The sequence below is a fragment of the Nomascus leucogenys genome, chromosome 15, assembly GCF_006542625.1.
Source record: "Nomascus leucogenys isolate Asia chromosome 15, Asia_NLE_v1, whole genome shotgun sequence".
Lineage (NCBI taxonomy): Eukaryota > Metazoa > Chordata > Mammalia > Primates > Hylobatidae > Nomascus > Nomascus leucogenys.
The window spans coordinates 74,311,758-74,327,664 of NC_044395.1; the positions used below are offsets into that span (position 1 = coordinate 74,311,758).

A 15,907-nucleotide genomic window follows, 5' to 3' on the forward strand; every position below is an offset into this window, starting at 1 on the left:
GGCATTTTTCTCTGTTAAGTGATTATTCTCCTGAAAAATGCCGGATTGACAGCCTTTTAAACCTAAGTCTTGTCCCCTTTCAGTCCTGGGAGTGAGAGCTGCATTGACTGAAGCAATGCATTCCTGCACATTGCCACGCTCGTTTAACTCACCCCTGATGAAGAGGAACTCACATTAAATGCCTTCCACAATATATTTACTCAGGGCCTGGCAGGCTGGATGGTTTCCCAAGAACATTTAGGGTGGTGATTTGAAGGACTACCAGACAACCCATTCAATATAGATCTTAGGAGGAGGGAACTCTCTGAGGAGCCTCTACCAGTTTACTTCCAGAGCTGCCTTCTTTCTTAGAAGCAGATTGTTAAACTTCCTTCTATTATCTCTTGGTTTTCCCTGTAATGAGTAAAACAGGCCTGTTGGGTCTCCTGTGGGTAACAGTGTTCTCTTTTCCATGGAATTCTCTTTGGCTTACAGGATTCTGTCCAAAGCCAGATCTAGGCTCATCTCAGTTAAGGCCTAAACAATAAAATTTAAATACCAGGTCGTAGGGACTAGGCCACTTACAGAAGGTTTGAGGCAGCAAGTTAGACATTTTCTGAATATCAAGTATACCAATTCTTTCTCTTTTTCCCCCTAAGGTGCCACCAATCCATATACAGAAGCAAACTACAAACCAACTTTTCTGTCAGACGATGAATTGAAACACCTCATTCTCAGGGTATGTTCAATTGTGGGATTGTTTTACAACATTTGTTTTTATAAATTTTCAAGTAAGTACCAGCATGTGGGAATTTGATGTTTCAACACTGAGGTTTTTTTTTTAGGCCTGCTTCCTCTATTGGGTCCCTCCCTTTATCTTATTGTTTGGACAGGCTTCACATTTCTTCCACAAAACCACTCTCCTCCTGTTTTAACCTCGTCTAGACAAAAATGGAAGGTCTATGCCACCGCAATTTAAAATCAGAAGAGTCAGGATTTGTTAAAAATAAGAGGGATTTAAGAATCACATTTCTGCATGAAGATTTTAGGAAGGGACTGAAACCAACAACAACTGAGAATTTCTCTTCACCTGATTTAACCACTAGCACAAAAAAAGTCCACCTAAATCTTTACACCAAAATCTCATCAAAATAACAAAACTGTGGCTCACGCCTGTAATCCCAACACTTTAAGAGGCCAAGATGGGCAGATACCTGAGGTCGAGTTTGAGACTAGCATGGCCAACATGTTGAAACGCTGTCTCTACTAAATATATAAAAATTAGCTGGGTGTGGTGGCAAGCGCCTACTTGGGAGGCTGAGACATGAGAATTGCTTGAACCTGGGAGGTGGAGGTTGCAGTGAGCCGAGATCACGCCACTGCACTCCAGCTTGGGCAACAGAGTGAGACTCTGTCTCAAAAAACAAACAAACTTCCAAAGACTAGTGGTCCAAAAAAGATAAATGCAAGAGGTATATGCTTTCACTTGCTTGACTTGAGTGCTCTCTCTGTCTTGCTAAATTTCTGCTGGGAGATGGTTGAGGTGGCACTGTGGGAACCTGTTGTCTTCCATGCGGAATTAGGTTGGCACAAGGCTCTCAGTTGTGTTACTACGTAAAGTGAGATTAACTTGGGAATTGAAGGGAAAGAAACTGGATTCAGAAACGTGTTCTTGCAAATTGTAAACAGAATAGAAAAACGTAACTAAAAGGAAAGATACCCACTTCCACCTCCCACGAAGTCAGGGCTGACCTTACCTGCACAGCCAACAGAATCTTTCCACCCATCTTTGAGCAGAATTTTGCAAAGCCCTAGAGTAGAGGGTAGTCCATCTGGAATTTTGCATCATCACTATCCATTTTCAGTGCTCTGTAAGCCTGGCCTGTCTGCTCACTCCAGCATTCTCTATTTATCTCCTCATGACGTGCTATCTCAAATTGGAAAGCATTCACCTGCAAGGACCAGAAGACCCGATGAATAAGTAGAGTTCGATTTCTCAAGTATAACTGGTCTGCAGTAGGTTATGTGGGGTTGCTGCAGTGGTTCAATTAGGTCAATAGGAACAAGGTTCTTTCTGTCTTTGCACTCAGCCACACCAAGCTAGCATGCTAGCTTGCTTCCTTAATGTAGCCAGGTACCTATGCCAGGTCTAAGTAGCCAGACCCACTGTAAAAATAGGGGTAAATGAAGCTCTAGTCTGGCTGTCCTTTTTATCAAGGTAGGATACACCTTCCTGAAAACTCAATAGTGGACTTCAGCTTATCCAAAAGTGTGTCACTTTGTCACACCTAGCTGCAGGGCAGGGTGCAGAAACAAATATTTATAGATTTTCCAGCCTTCCTGGTGGAGACAGGCAAGAGAGAAGGGGCCTGGGAATGGTGTTGGGAATTGGCTCCCCCAACAGTGTTTGCCACACACACTTTCCAGAGCCACGTGCATGTGCTCGATTCCTTCCAGAAGTGACTCCCACAGCCCAATACAGCACTTCAACTGTGGTCTGGTTGGCCTGAGGGTGAATGGGGCTAGTGCCTTGCTTGCCAAAAAAGCCATCTTATTAGTACTGCATCATTTGGGGAAGCTGCAGTACTGCCTCCTCCCCTTTCTCTCCTGAATATGAATTATTGTTAGGTCAGGTTTTTTACATCTTGTATAGGTGCTTTTTCGAACTTAAGATCGGACTTCTCTTTCATTTCTGTCAAAACCTGTTTGTTGAATAGCCCCACAGTCCAGCTTGTCATTAGTGACCCTTGGAATCTTGTGTGACTTGTGGATCCAATACATGCCTCTGTGCCTTTCATTCTCGTTTATTCATAAATTCAACAAACATTTTTGTATACCTACTAGATGCATGGCATTGTTCTAGGAACATCCAAATCAATGATAAACACTTTAGGGTAGGACCAGGCTCCTGATCAAGTGAGTGATAGTCTTTCGGTTACCACTCTCAGGACACAGTTATTCAAACACCCAACTCTGCCCACCTCTCCATCCTTTTCATAAAGATGTCCATGTTCTCAGAGAGGATTTGCTGAGGTTAAAATATGACCGATTTCTGTAGCTGCCATTGGTGCCAGCTTCATGGGCATGTGACCTGTGCAGTTTCACAAGGCCCCATGCTTGGTTTAATGCCCTGTCACCATCTTGAAAATGTAATTTTTGAACAAGGATCCCTGCATTTTCATTTTGTACTGGGCCCCACAAATTATGTAACTGGTCCTGATTCCCATACTGGTAACAGATCTGCAGCTGTAGATGTGATAGGCCTGTGTCTATGCCTTTCATTCTTGCGTATTCATGAATTCAACAAACCCTTTTGTGTACTTACTAGAGGCTTGGCATTGTTCTAGGAACATCCAAATCAATGACATTTTAGGCTGGGGTACAGGCTTGATTATTTTAAGAAAAAGAATCTATGTCTTTATTTCATATATATATATATATATATATATATATGTAAAATAATTATCAAGCAGAGTCCTGTGGATGGACAAATTTAAAAATAAATAAAACAAGCTCCTTTTGCAATGGCACATGCTTAATCATTTTCTTGTTGCTGCTTTTCTTAATAATTTTCTATCAGATACCCATACTTACCAGGGTGTGGAACAAGGATTATAATGCTATCTCAGCTAAATACTTCATGTTGGGCTTGTCTTTTCTACTCCCTTGTTTTATGCAGCACTTAGGAGTGATCTCTCTTGCCTTATTAAGCTTTTGTCACTTCTCTGGCACGTGTCAGTGGCTGTGAAATACTTTCCAAGCCCTTACCACTTCCAGGGGCCCAGTTTCAGGGACTTGCCTCAACAGAAAGCCAGGTCCACTCAGATGATGTTCAGACAGTTTGGCTGCAGGAGCTGGACTTCTGCTTTTCCTCAGCAATGCAAAGTGGACAAACTGCTTTCTTTACTAAGTGCTTTCAAAATATCTTTAATAAAGTGTATGTCAGTGATTAGTCAACTGTATCAGTTTACAATGTCTACATTAGTCTACTTCCCCATGTTTTGAAAACTAGGCAGACCGTACCAGAGCCTCTGTGTCATTTATTAACCAGCACCGTCTTCCCAAGAGTGACCCTGCCACTGGCTGGCCCTGTGGCTCTGTGGTGCTGGTAGTGTTCTCACAGCTTCTGCTCCTTAGCGGTCCTTCGGGCCCGGCTCCTTCACAGATGGTCTGCTGGCCAGGGTGCTGTGGAGTTGGAATGTCCAGAGCCTCCCCTCGCTGATGCATTCACTGCTTTGGAACCTGCTGGCTTTCCCCTGGAGTATTGAAATAGCTTTACCCGTGTTGTCGGTTCAGGCCTGACCCTGCCCAGCATTACCTCCAGGGTGTCACAGTTCCCTTCTGTCCAGGTACCTTTCAAGCCACATTACCACATCAATGAAAAGCCTCAAAAACACTTCTATGAGATATAAGATTATCTGCAAAGCAAACGAGGAAGTTATTAATACCCTATTTGTTGACAGAATGAGGCTTCCAGCAGATGGTGCTTGGAAAGTTACTTCCCCCTCACTGTCATCCCTTGCCCCTGGGCCAGCTTAGGGACCTAACTTAGGAAAGAATCCTCCCCAGCTTCCTTCTGGCTGAGTAGCCTGCCAGGGTCTTAAGCAACAGTGATTCTGTTCCCCTCTCACTCATTTCTTCTGTCCCAGCACAAGTACATTCACCATTCTTTTACCTTCTGGCACATTAATTCATTTCCTAGTTCTTTGAATTAAACTACGTCATGAAGGCCCTTTTGTGGAAAAAGAGAACAGAGTTTCTCTGTATTTTTCCAAAGAGCAGATTAAGGACCAGTGAATAAGGTGAGAAACTAGCCCACTGTGTATTAGAACCAGGGAGGGCTGAGTCATAAGAGCAAGGGCATGACAGAGTGGGGCGCACCCTCCTTGTCACTAGAAGACCCCAGCAGGAGTTGAGTGGTTGTATGTCTGGAAGGCAGTGGGTGGCATTCATACATATACTGACAAAACAGCCCAAGCTCTCAGGCACTATAGCTTGGGTATTTACCTGCTTCAGTCTCTTTACCAAATGTTGTCCTATCTTAATGGCTGGCTTTATTGGAACATTTAGATTTTTTTTTATTATTATTATACTTTAGGTTTTAGGGTACATGTGCACAATGTGCAGGTTTGTTACATATGTATCCATGTGCCATGTTGATTTCCTGCACCCATTAACTCGTCATTTAGCATTAGGTATATCTCCTAATGCTGTCCCTCCCCCCTCCCCCCACCCCACAAGAGTCCCCGGAGTGTGATGTTCCCCTTCCTGTGTCCATGAGTTCTCATTGTTCAATTCCCACCTATGAGTGAGAACATGCGGTGTTTGGTTTTTTGTCCTTGCAATAGTTTTCTGAGAATGATGGTTTCCAGTTTCATCCATGTCCCTACAAAGGACACGAACTCATCATTTTTTATGGCTGCATAGTATTCCATGGTGTATATGTGCCACATTTTCTTAATCCAGTCTATTGTTGTTGGACATTTGGGTTGGTTCCAACTCTTTGCTATTGTGAATAGTGCCGCAGTAAACATACGTGTGCATGTGTCTTTATAGCAGCATGATTTATAGTCCTTTGGGTATATACCCAGTAATGGGATGGATGGGTCAAATGGTATTTCTAGTTCTAGATCCCTGAGGAATCGCCACACTGTCTTCCACAATGGTTGAACTAGTTTACAGTCCCACCAACAGTGTAAAAGTGTTCCTATTTCTCCACATCCTCTCCAGCACCTGTTGTTTCCTGCTTTTTTAATGATGGCCATTCTAACTGGTGTGAGATGGTATCTCACTGTGGTTTTGATTTGCATTTCTCTGATGGCCAGTGATGATGAGCATTTCTTCATGTGTTTTTTGGCTGCATAAATGTCTTCTTTTGAGAAGTGTCTGTTCATGTCCTTTGCCCACTTTTTGATGGGGTTGTTTGTATTTTTCTTGTCAATTTGTTTGAGTTCATTATAGATTCTGGATATTAGCCCTTTGTCAGATGAGTAGGTTGCAAAAATTTTCTCCCATTCTGTAGGTTGCCTGTTCACTCTGATGGTAGTTTCTTTTGCTGTGCAGAAGCTCTTTAGTTTAATTAGATCCCATTTGTCAATTTTGGCTTTTGTTGCCATTGCTTTTGGTGTTTTAGACATGAAGTCCTTGCCCAGGCCTATGTCCTGAATGGTATTGCCTAGGTTTTCTTGTAGGATTTTAATGGTTTTAGGTCTAACATTTAAGTCTTTAATCCATCTTGAATTAATTTTTGTATAAGGTGTAAGGAAGGGATCCAGTTTCAGCTTTCTACATATGGCTAGCCAGTTTTCCCAGCACCATTTATTAAATAGGGTATCCTTTCCCCATTTCTTGTTTTTGTCAGGTTTGTCAAAGATCAGATAGTTGTAGATATGCAGCATCATTTCTGAGGGCTCTGTTCTGTTCCATTGATCTATGTCTCTGTTGTGGTACCAGTACCATGCTGTTTTGGTTACTGTAGCCTTGTAGTATAGTTTAAAGTCAGGTAGTGTGATGCCTCCAGCTTTGTTCTTTTGGCTTAGGATTGAGTTGGCAATGCGGGCTCTTTTTTGGTTCCATATGAACTTTAAAGTAGTTTTTTCCAATTCTTTGAAGAAAGTCATTGGTAGCTTGATGGGGATGGCATTGAATCTATAAAGATTTTTTGTATTAAACTGAAGAAGGGGTAAGAAGAATCTAAGGGGGGAATTTTGCTTTTCTTGTCTCACTTGGAATGCAAATAGTCCGGCCCTGGATGGAGGGATAACATTTGAGAGTAGTAATTCTCAGCCCTGTGTACATTAGAATCACATTAACGTGGAAGTGGGATGGGTTTAAAAATACCCCAGTGATCAGCCCCATGCCAGACCATCAGCATAAAAACAAAAACAAAAAACACTACTCCAAATGTTGAGAACCACTGTTTTAGAGAGCTCCCTGTACATGGAGGTTTTCAAGTTGAAGGCAGATGGTGGCTGAGATGTTGGAGAGGGGATTCTTCAAGAGTCCTTCCAAATCTCAGATTCTGTGACTCTCCATAGAGTTGTTTTAATTAGAGCAATGAAATATGATTCTCTGGACCATGATACCTTCAAAAGAACACGTGCAAGTTGAATTCTGCTTTGAAATAGAACTTACTTTAATTGGACTTTTTTCCTATAATAATTGGATGATATGTAGAAACACACACACACACCACACACACACACACACACACACACACACACACACACACAGTCTTACAGTTCTTCAGAGACATTTGTTTTCAGCATCCTGCACTCAGGATATCACTGAAACTGTCAGTGGGTGTTCCTGTGCTTTGGATGCTTAGAAAGCACATCCTCTATTTGTTATCAGGGTGATTACAAATTATGTTTCCTAAAGTATGAGAAATTGATTATCCATTTCTCCTGATTAGGCAGCAGATGGATTTTTGTTTGTCGTAGGATGTGACCGAGGGAAGATACTCTTTGTCTCAGAGTCTGTCTTCAAGATCCTCAACTACAGCCAGGTAGGTATTGTTCATGCTCCTGTTGGTGGTGGGCAGCCTCACAGCAGTCAGAAGTCAGAAGTGTCACTCAGTTTTGTCAGAATAATTATAGTATACAAGTCACATGTGAACTTCTTCCAGAAAATTCTTAACTTCTTAACAGATAAATTAATTTAGACTTAGAACAATCTTGTAATATGTTCCATATTCCCCCCATTGAAATATCTGACTCTGATCTGATCAATAGCATTATGGTTTTCTTCTATTGCTGCAAAATAAATATCCCACAATATGTGGCGAGGACAGAGGGGAAAGAGGCTATCTGACAAGGGAGAAAGGTAGGCAGGTAACACAATACCAGAGAATACGTCACTTGGAAATCCATTCCATGCTGTGTTTGCAGTGCTGTGTCACTTAGCTCTGTTGAACCTCAGTTTACTCTAAAAATTGGTGATGATAACCTATAGGATCAAATAAGAGTAATATTTATAAATGCTTCTAGAACAGAACTTTTCACCTATTATGTCCCCCAGAGTTTTTATTCATTTATTCATTCACTCACTGACACACTGGTATTTGCATGGAAGCTTGGTAGGCAGAAGACTTGAAGAATCAAAATGACGTTTATGTAAATTAGAATTAATGTAAATTTAATTTTCCAAAGATTTCGGCTCTTTTTAGTCTCAGAGCAAAGTTATGGAGGAAGTTGCTGTTATCTCTGTTAATAGACAAGGTGACTGAAGCATATGATATGCATGACTTGCTTGAGAACAGAGAGGCTGAACAGCAGAGCTGGAATCAGAGCCCACCCATATCTTCTGCCTTCTGAGGTCTTACAGGGGAATTCCAAGATTATTGCCTTAGAAGAGCATAAACTATTTATATAATTGAGGGTTTTCCCCTTACGTTATCAAAATCAACCTCCAGGTGCCTCCTTCCTGGTGTCTAGGCAAAGTGGTTGGACCTATGTACAGGTTCACATAGGAAAAGTTTGAGGTCTCATGCACAAAAACAAAATAAAGGTAACATGCAGACTGTGCGCACTTACTTGTTATATAATTGATTTTCTGCATGCAGTTGACTTGTCATGTTTAACATTTCGTCTCCACAGAATGATCTGATTGGTCAGAGTTTGTTTGACTACCTGCATCCTAAAGATATCGCCAAAGTCAAGGAGCAGCTCTCTTCCTCCGACACCGCACCCCGGGAGCGGCTCATAGATGCAAAAAGTGAGTACCAGAGAGGCCTCACATTTCCTCAGCAGCCCACTCACAGGCAGCCAACCCTGAGTGAGCAGAGGGCGGGTGTGTGTGATGGGCTCAGCCTTTCCAGTCCTACTTCTCTGTCCTCTTTCTGGGGCACCAGAGCTATCTTTGGCTAAATGGAATTATTTATGTTCTTTTGGGTTTCTTTTACATAAAAAGAAGAAAAAAAAATCTCAATGTCCAAATTTATTGAAAAGAAGAGCTATTTAGACTGGATTCTTTCTGATTTTTAGACTTTTTTTTCTTTCAGAATCTAGAAAATCCCAGTTGTATGCTCCTGAGTTTAAAGGGCTAAGTTTGATTTGTTCTCCCAGAACAAATGGGCCCTATTTACCTGAGTTGCACACAGGCAGCCTCATAAAAGTAAGAAAACGTCAACTATAAATATGGTGTTTCTTCAACCAAAGTGTTCCTCCTTAGGTTGGCTCCCCCACCTGGCTTTCTTCTTGCAGTAGTGGAACCACCATTCACATCGCCCCCTCTGCCCCCAGCTTCCTGCTACTGCACACACTCCTGTGCAAGGCCCCAGTAGCTGTCATCTACTTTAGTCCTGTGGGAGGCTGTGTACTCCTACAGTTAAGAATGAGGACTCTGGCTGGGCGCGGTGGCTCACACCTGTAATCCCAGCACTTTGGGAGGCTGAGGCAGGCGGATCTCTTGAGGTCAGGAGTTTGCAACTAACCTGGCCAAAATGGCAAAACCCCGTCTCTACTAATAATACAAAAATTAGCCAGGTGTGGTGGTGCGTGCCTGTAATCCCAGATACTTGGGAGGCTGAGGCAGGAGAGTTTCTTGAATCCAGGAGGTGGGGGTTGCAGTGAGCTGAGATCGTACCACTGCACTCCAGCCTGGGTGACAGAGCAAGACTCTGTCTCAAAAAAAGAAAAGAAAAAAAAAGGTAATGAGAACATAAGGGAGATTACTGGGCTCATTCCGGCTCCACCATTCACTAGCTGTGTGACCTTGAGCAAGTTACTTAACCTCTCTCTGTCTCAGTTTTCTCATTTATGGAAGAGTACCTATTTCATTGGGTTGTTGTGAGGATTGAAAGTGTTAATGTATATAAAGCAGGCAGAACAGTTCCTAGCACATAGTAAGAACAGTATCAGTGTTGCATTCACCTTGGCCCAGTGCAGTTATGCCTAACTAATGTCTTGCTCCCAAGCTGTCCATGTTAATCCCTGGAAAAAAACACCACCAGAGGAATCTCCTTCAAATCATCTCTTTCATTACAGCACTCTTCTTGTTCCTAAAAGTAAAATGCAGACTTTGGTATCTGTTGTTCTTTATAGCCTAGCCTTGGCTTTTTTTTAGTGACCTTAGGAGAAAAATATGAATGGCATTTGGGCCTTGCCTTTGAGGCTCTTAGCATATAGTCAGAGAAATGAGACAGACAGCACCCTGCATAGTAATAGGTACAGCCATAGAAATAGTGCCAGGCATAGAGAACGGATGATTAATTCTCATGTGGGCGCAAGGACAGGCATCACTGAGTAGATGACAACCGAGGTGGGTTTGAAAAGATGAATTAATGTTTGCCAGGTAATGAAGGGAGGAAGAGAGAAGAGGAAGCAATCTGTGGACAGGTGCAGGGGTGTGGAGCCACGTGGCTTGCTTGGTGCTACTGGACAAAACGTGCAGGGAGGGGAAGGGCTGAACCACGAAGACCATTTGTTCTGTGGGGACACAGTGAAGGGCTCTGAGTTGGGCGGGGCAGGCTCGGATTGGCATTCTAGGGGAGATCGCAGAGCTGGCAGTATGGGAGGTAGATGGGAGGGGAGGAGGCCCAGAAGGAGCCCTGGGCAGTGGCCATTCCTCGGCACACCTGCTCGCGTGATGGCCATGGGTGTGTTTTCCCTCGGCTTCTGTACTGACACCTAGCCAGTGCTTGGTAAGGAGGTGTGTACCTCAGAATCACCTGGGAGCTTTTCAACATCGTCATGCTCCACCCCCAGAGATTCTAATTTGGTTTTTCCAGACAGCACAGTCCAATAGAAACATAATGCAAACCACAAACATGAGCCACATATGTAATTTCATATTTTCTGGTAGCCAGATTTTAAAAAATAAAAATAAATGCAAAATTAACTCCAAAATATTATTTCAGCATGTAATAATTATAAACAACTAATAAGTTCGTTCACATTGTTTTATTTTTCTATACTGTCTTTGAAATCCTGTGTGTATTTCACACTTACAGCACATTTCAATTCAGAAAAGCCACATTTCAAGTGCTCAGTAGCTGCATGCAGCTCGTGGCTAATGCACTGGACAGCACAGATCTAGAATGGGGTCCAGGAATCTGTAGGTTGATCATGCATCCAGGGGATTCTGGCCTACAAGCCAGGTTGAGAACTTAAGGCAGTCCTGCTCCCACCTTTCCTTCCCAATATCCATATCCTACTCATCCTTCAGTGCCAGCCCAAGTTCCTTCTCCTCTGGGAAGCACAGGTTGTCTTTGCCATTTATTTGGCACTAATCATACATCACCCTGTCCCATTATTAATCTTTTCTTGGTGCACCTCCATTTCCCCTTTGTCAGCCATAAGCTTCTATTGGGCAAGAACCCCATACTATATTTCTTTTCATCCCCAGAGTACCTAATCCATTTATTTAGTAGCACACTCAATGTGATTTATAAACATTTCCAGACTGACAACACACCTATCCATGCTGCATCTGTTAAAGCCTAAACTTGGGAGATATTTGTCTCATGTCATCATTATAAAACAGTGAGGCAAGCAAGAAAAGGCTTTGCTCAAGGTCACACTCCCCCTCCTGACAGACAACACTGCTCTCAGTTTATCACATTTTGTGTATTGATTTGCAGCTGGACTTCCAGTTAAAACAGATATAACCCCTGGGCCATCTCGATTATGTTCTGGAGCACGACGTTCTTTCTTCTGTAGGATGAAGTGTAACAGGCCTTCAGTAAAGGTTGAAGACAAGGACTTCCCCTCTACCTGCTCAAAGAAAAAAGGTAACAATTTAACAGTCCATTAAAACCCTGTGACAGGTGAAGCATGCTTTCTACAGCAGAGCTGTCAGCTGGGCATTGGTTCAGTGGTTTCTGGCTGGCCAGAGTGGCAGGTCCCAGGACTGCAGACAGGACCCTGCGGTCTTCCCTATGTGTAGGGCAGTTGGGAGCAGAGGAGAGAGCTGAAAAGCCTGATGGCAGAGATTTGTGGAGAGGCCTCCTCTGTTTAAATTGTGTTTCTTTTAACGTGATTGAGGAAGAATACCCTCAGCCACAATCCTAACTGCCTTATGAACACCCACCAGTCCACCAAAATTACTCTGAGCTCACCAGTGACCTTCATGTTGTTAAATGCAATGAACACTTTTCCTTTGTCTTCCTTCTTGAAGTGTTCTCTTCCCTTGGATTCCATGAAACCACATTCTTCTTCCTCCTTCCCGACCCCCTGCTGCTACAGGCTCTCTTGCTGGCCCCTTTGCTGGCTGCCCCTCTCTGTCCTAGGCTGCTTCTCTGTCTGCAGTCTCTCTCTGTAGGTCACGTCATCTACTCCCTTGGCTTTAAATGCCAACAACTTCCACATTCATATTTCCAGCCTAGACTTGTCTTTTGAACTCCAGATTCATAAAGGTACTGCTTACTAAATCAACCTGCTTGGATATCTCAGGGGAATCTCCAACAGGATACGTGCCGAAGTAATCACCTGAGCCTCTCCTCCAGCATAAATGGCACTGCCATCCACCTGGCTGCTTATGCTAGAAGCCGGGGAGGCGACCTCACTTCTGCTTCACCACCCCACTCCTCAATCCCATTAGTTATGAAGTCCTGCCACAATGAGTCCCATCTGCAAAAGTTCTCTGAAATGTCTGTCCCTTTCCATGCTGCCTACTGCCACTCAGCTCCAGGCTGCCCCCAACTCTCACCAGGTCTGCTCCCCACCCCCAGCACAGCAGCCAGGATAATCTTTTTATCAGTCCCCTTTTAAAAACCCTTCAGTGTTCCTTATTGCTCTTGAAGAAAAGCTCAAAATATTTAATGTGACCATGCAGCCCCTGACCCTGCCACTAAGCACATGTGAGCCATGCTGACTTCCTTGGATGCCTCAAGGCCCTTCTGGGCAATGCTTCTGCACATGCTGTCGCTTCCTGGTTGGAATTTCTTCCCTCTCCCCATGAGCTCCCTTCACATGGCTCTCTCCAACCTCAGACTGCCTTATGTCTTATAGCACCCTGCTTGTTTGCTTTCTAGTGCTTTCTTATACTTGCTGTTATATAGTTATTTGTGCGATTATTTGTTTAAAGTCTGTCTTCCCCACTAGGCTGTAAACTCCACAAAGGCATGTCTGATTTGTTTTTCACTCTATTCCAGTAACCAGCACAGACTCCACACTTGGCAGACACTCCACAGTGGTTTGCTTGTTGGTGAAGTCTATAGGTGCTCCACATTTAATGTGTCCCAAATCGAAATATTTTTTTCTCTCTCTCTCTTCTAGTCTGTTTTCTTTCTTCTCTGAGTCAGTGAATGACACCAGCAACCACCCATCCAGAAAAGTTGAGGTCATCTTCATTTGTTTCTTTCCCTTAAGCCTGCTATTCATAGCAAATCCCAACAGTTTGATCTCAGAAATTTCTCCTGCTTCCTTTCCCAAATTTACTGCTGCCTACTGCTTTCCCTCAGAATATGCACAGGCTCCCTCTCGTCTTCACTGCACTGCCATAGTTCAGTCCTCCTAATCTCTTGCTGTATTATAGCCACTGGCCCCTGAACCAGCCTTCCTACTTCTGTTTTCTACTCTCTTCCAGTTCACACGTCACTCTGCTCCTATAGCATCCAAACCACAATTTGATTTTGCTGTTTCTGCACTTAAATACCTGTAGATGCTCTGCATTTCCTGCCTTAAAAAAATAGACCAACATATTGGTTAGCAAGTAATCCAAGGCCCTTTTAATCTTCCTCCAACCTGCCTTTCCAATTTGCCCCTCACTCCCAGTACCTCCAATTTCACTTCAACCACACAGAGCTCTTGGCCATTTCCTATATAGGCTGTGCCTCTGTGCCTTTGTACGTCCTCAGCCTTTATACATTCTAGTCCCTCAGCCACTGCTCATCCTTCTTGATCCACCTCCTCCACTGGTTTTTTGGGGGAGCCTTCCTCTCCCCAGGAAGGGTTAGATATTCCTTCCTTGGTGCATGTAATGAATGCCCATGGTATAACTGGCCCTACTTAAGCATTCTGACACCGGATGACAGTTTTTTGTTTTTCTTTCTGTCTGCCCCTTTCACTAGATGCTCACTTCTGGAGACTGAAGCGTTGATTTTATTTTTTGACTCCCTACCTACATCCCACCCCACCATCGGCCATGTACACCTCCATGACCCAAACCTAGTGATGACACTAACCACGAACTTTGCTTTCTAGCAGATCGAAAAAGCTTCTGCACAATCCACAGCACAGGCTATTTGAAAAGCTGGCCACCCACAAAGATGGGGCTGGATGAAGACAACGAACCAGACAATGAGGGATGTAACCTCAGCTGCCTCGTTGCAATTGGACGACTGCATTCTCATGTAGTTCCACAACCAGTGAACGGGGAAATCAGGGTGAAATCTATGGAATATGTTTCTCGGCACGCGATAGATGGAAAGTTTGTTTTTGTAGACCAGAGGTAAGAGTCTACATATTACCCTTGAGCAATGATGGTAGAGGATTTTCAACCCTGATCTAAAAAGCAGAGAAGACTGGGCCATCAGCTGGCTTTTCTAAGAATGAAGAAAGAAACAGCTGGGTGCAGTGGCTCACACCTGAAATCCCAGCACTTCGGGAGGCCAAGGCAGGTGGATCACTTGAGCCCAGGAGTTCGCGACTAGCCTGGGCAACATGGCAAAACCCTGTCTCTACTAAAAATACAAAAATTAGCCAGGCATGGTGGCACATACCTGTAGTCCCATCTACTCTGGAGGCTGAGGCAGGAGGATCAGCTGAGCCTTGGGAGGTCGAGGCTGCAGTGAGCTGTGATTGTACCACTGCACTTCCTCCTGGTCAACAGAGTGAGACCCTGTTTCAAAAAAAAAGAAAGAAACAAGTGATGGGAGTCTCTGTTAAAAAATGAGATTCAATAGGATATCATCATAAATACAGAGATTTTTCTGTCATTCTTTGGCATATAGAGACAATTAAGTGGGGTGCCTTGATGTCCGTGGCTGAAAGAAAAACAGTAGGGATAGCATGCTGTCTGAATCTATGGAATGTTCCAGAACCATTATTGTGATTGAAATTCTTTTGAATCTAGTACTTGGAAGTAATTATTTAGTCCTGAGTTGTCCAATAAAATACCCGTTGGCCATGGTAGCCTCCCATGTGGCTAACGGCACAAACATAGAACATTTCCATCATCACAGAAATTCTTGTTGGACAGCGTTGATCTAATCCAACCTTCTTATTTTATGGATGAAGAACAGAGGCCCAGCCTGGGGACTGGTCTCCTGTAGGATTCACAACTAATTGGTAATAGACCTGGACCAAGGACCTAGGTGTCCCAAATTTACTGCTGCCTACTGCTTTCCCTCAGAATATGCACAGGCTAATAATTTTTCTGGCTACTAGAGACAGCCACAACATGCTGGAAAAGGAGACAGCCTCAGCTGTCTTGTGGCCTTAGCTGCTGCAGCTTCTGGCATTTGGTTGTCCTGATAAAGGCAGCAAAAACCAGAAGCCTTGCACTGAGGTTTAGATTTATATCACATTTTAATCTAATTAATGTGGTTCCTTTTTTAAAGACAGATCTCAGTCTGTCACCCAGGCTAGAGTGCAGTGGCGAGATCTTGGCTTACTGCAGCCTTGACCTTCTGGGCTCAAGCAGTCCTCCCACCTCAGCCTCCCAGGTAGCTGTGACCATAGATGTGTGCCACCATACCCAGCTCATTTTTCTGTGTTTTTGGTAGAGACAGGGTTTCGCCATGTTGCCCAAGCTAATCTTGAACTCCTGAGCTCAGACAATCTGCCCAACTCGGCCTCCCAAAGTGCTGGGATGACAGGCATGAACCACCGTGCCCGACTGGTTGCCATTTTTAAAGCCCCCACAGATTTGATTTCTTGTGATAATAGTCCCTTTACAAAGGCTTTGCTTTGTTTCCCTCTATTTTTATAGCCTTGATTAAATTCAGATGCCAGAAAAAAAGAGAAAAAGATCCACACAGTGAGCC

The 15,907-nt window shown here is 43.6% G+C and overlaps 1 protein-coding gene across 20 annotated transcripts in view; it reads left to right on the plus strand.

Moving 5' to 3' along the window:
• The window catches only part of ARNTL (aryl hydrocarbon receptor nuclear translocator like), a 111,130-nt gene that overhangs the window by 81,913 nt on the left and 13,310 nt on the right, over positions 1-15,907 (plus strand). For 12 of the 20 annotated variants that reach the window (XM_030794735.1, XM_030794724.1, XM_030794727.1 and 9 more), the window contains 5 exons: positions 639-718; positions 7,394-7,486; positions 8,577-8,694; positions 11,561-11,710; positions 14,124-14,370. In XM_030794735.1, coding sequence (XP_030650595.1) covers positions 639-718; positions 7,394-7,486; positions 8,577-8,694; positions 11,561-11,710; positions 14,124-14,370 — 688 coding nt within the window. The remainder of the gene's footprint in view (positions 1-638; positions 719-7,393; positions 7,487-8,576; positions 8,695-11,560; positions 11,711-14,123; positions 14,371-15,907) is intronic. The other 8 variants (XM_030794734.1, XM_030794737.1, XM_030794726.1 and 5 more) reach the window with 2 other exon arrangements.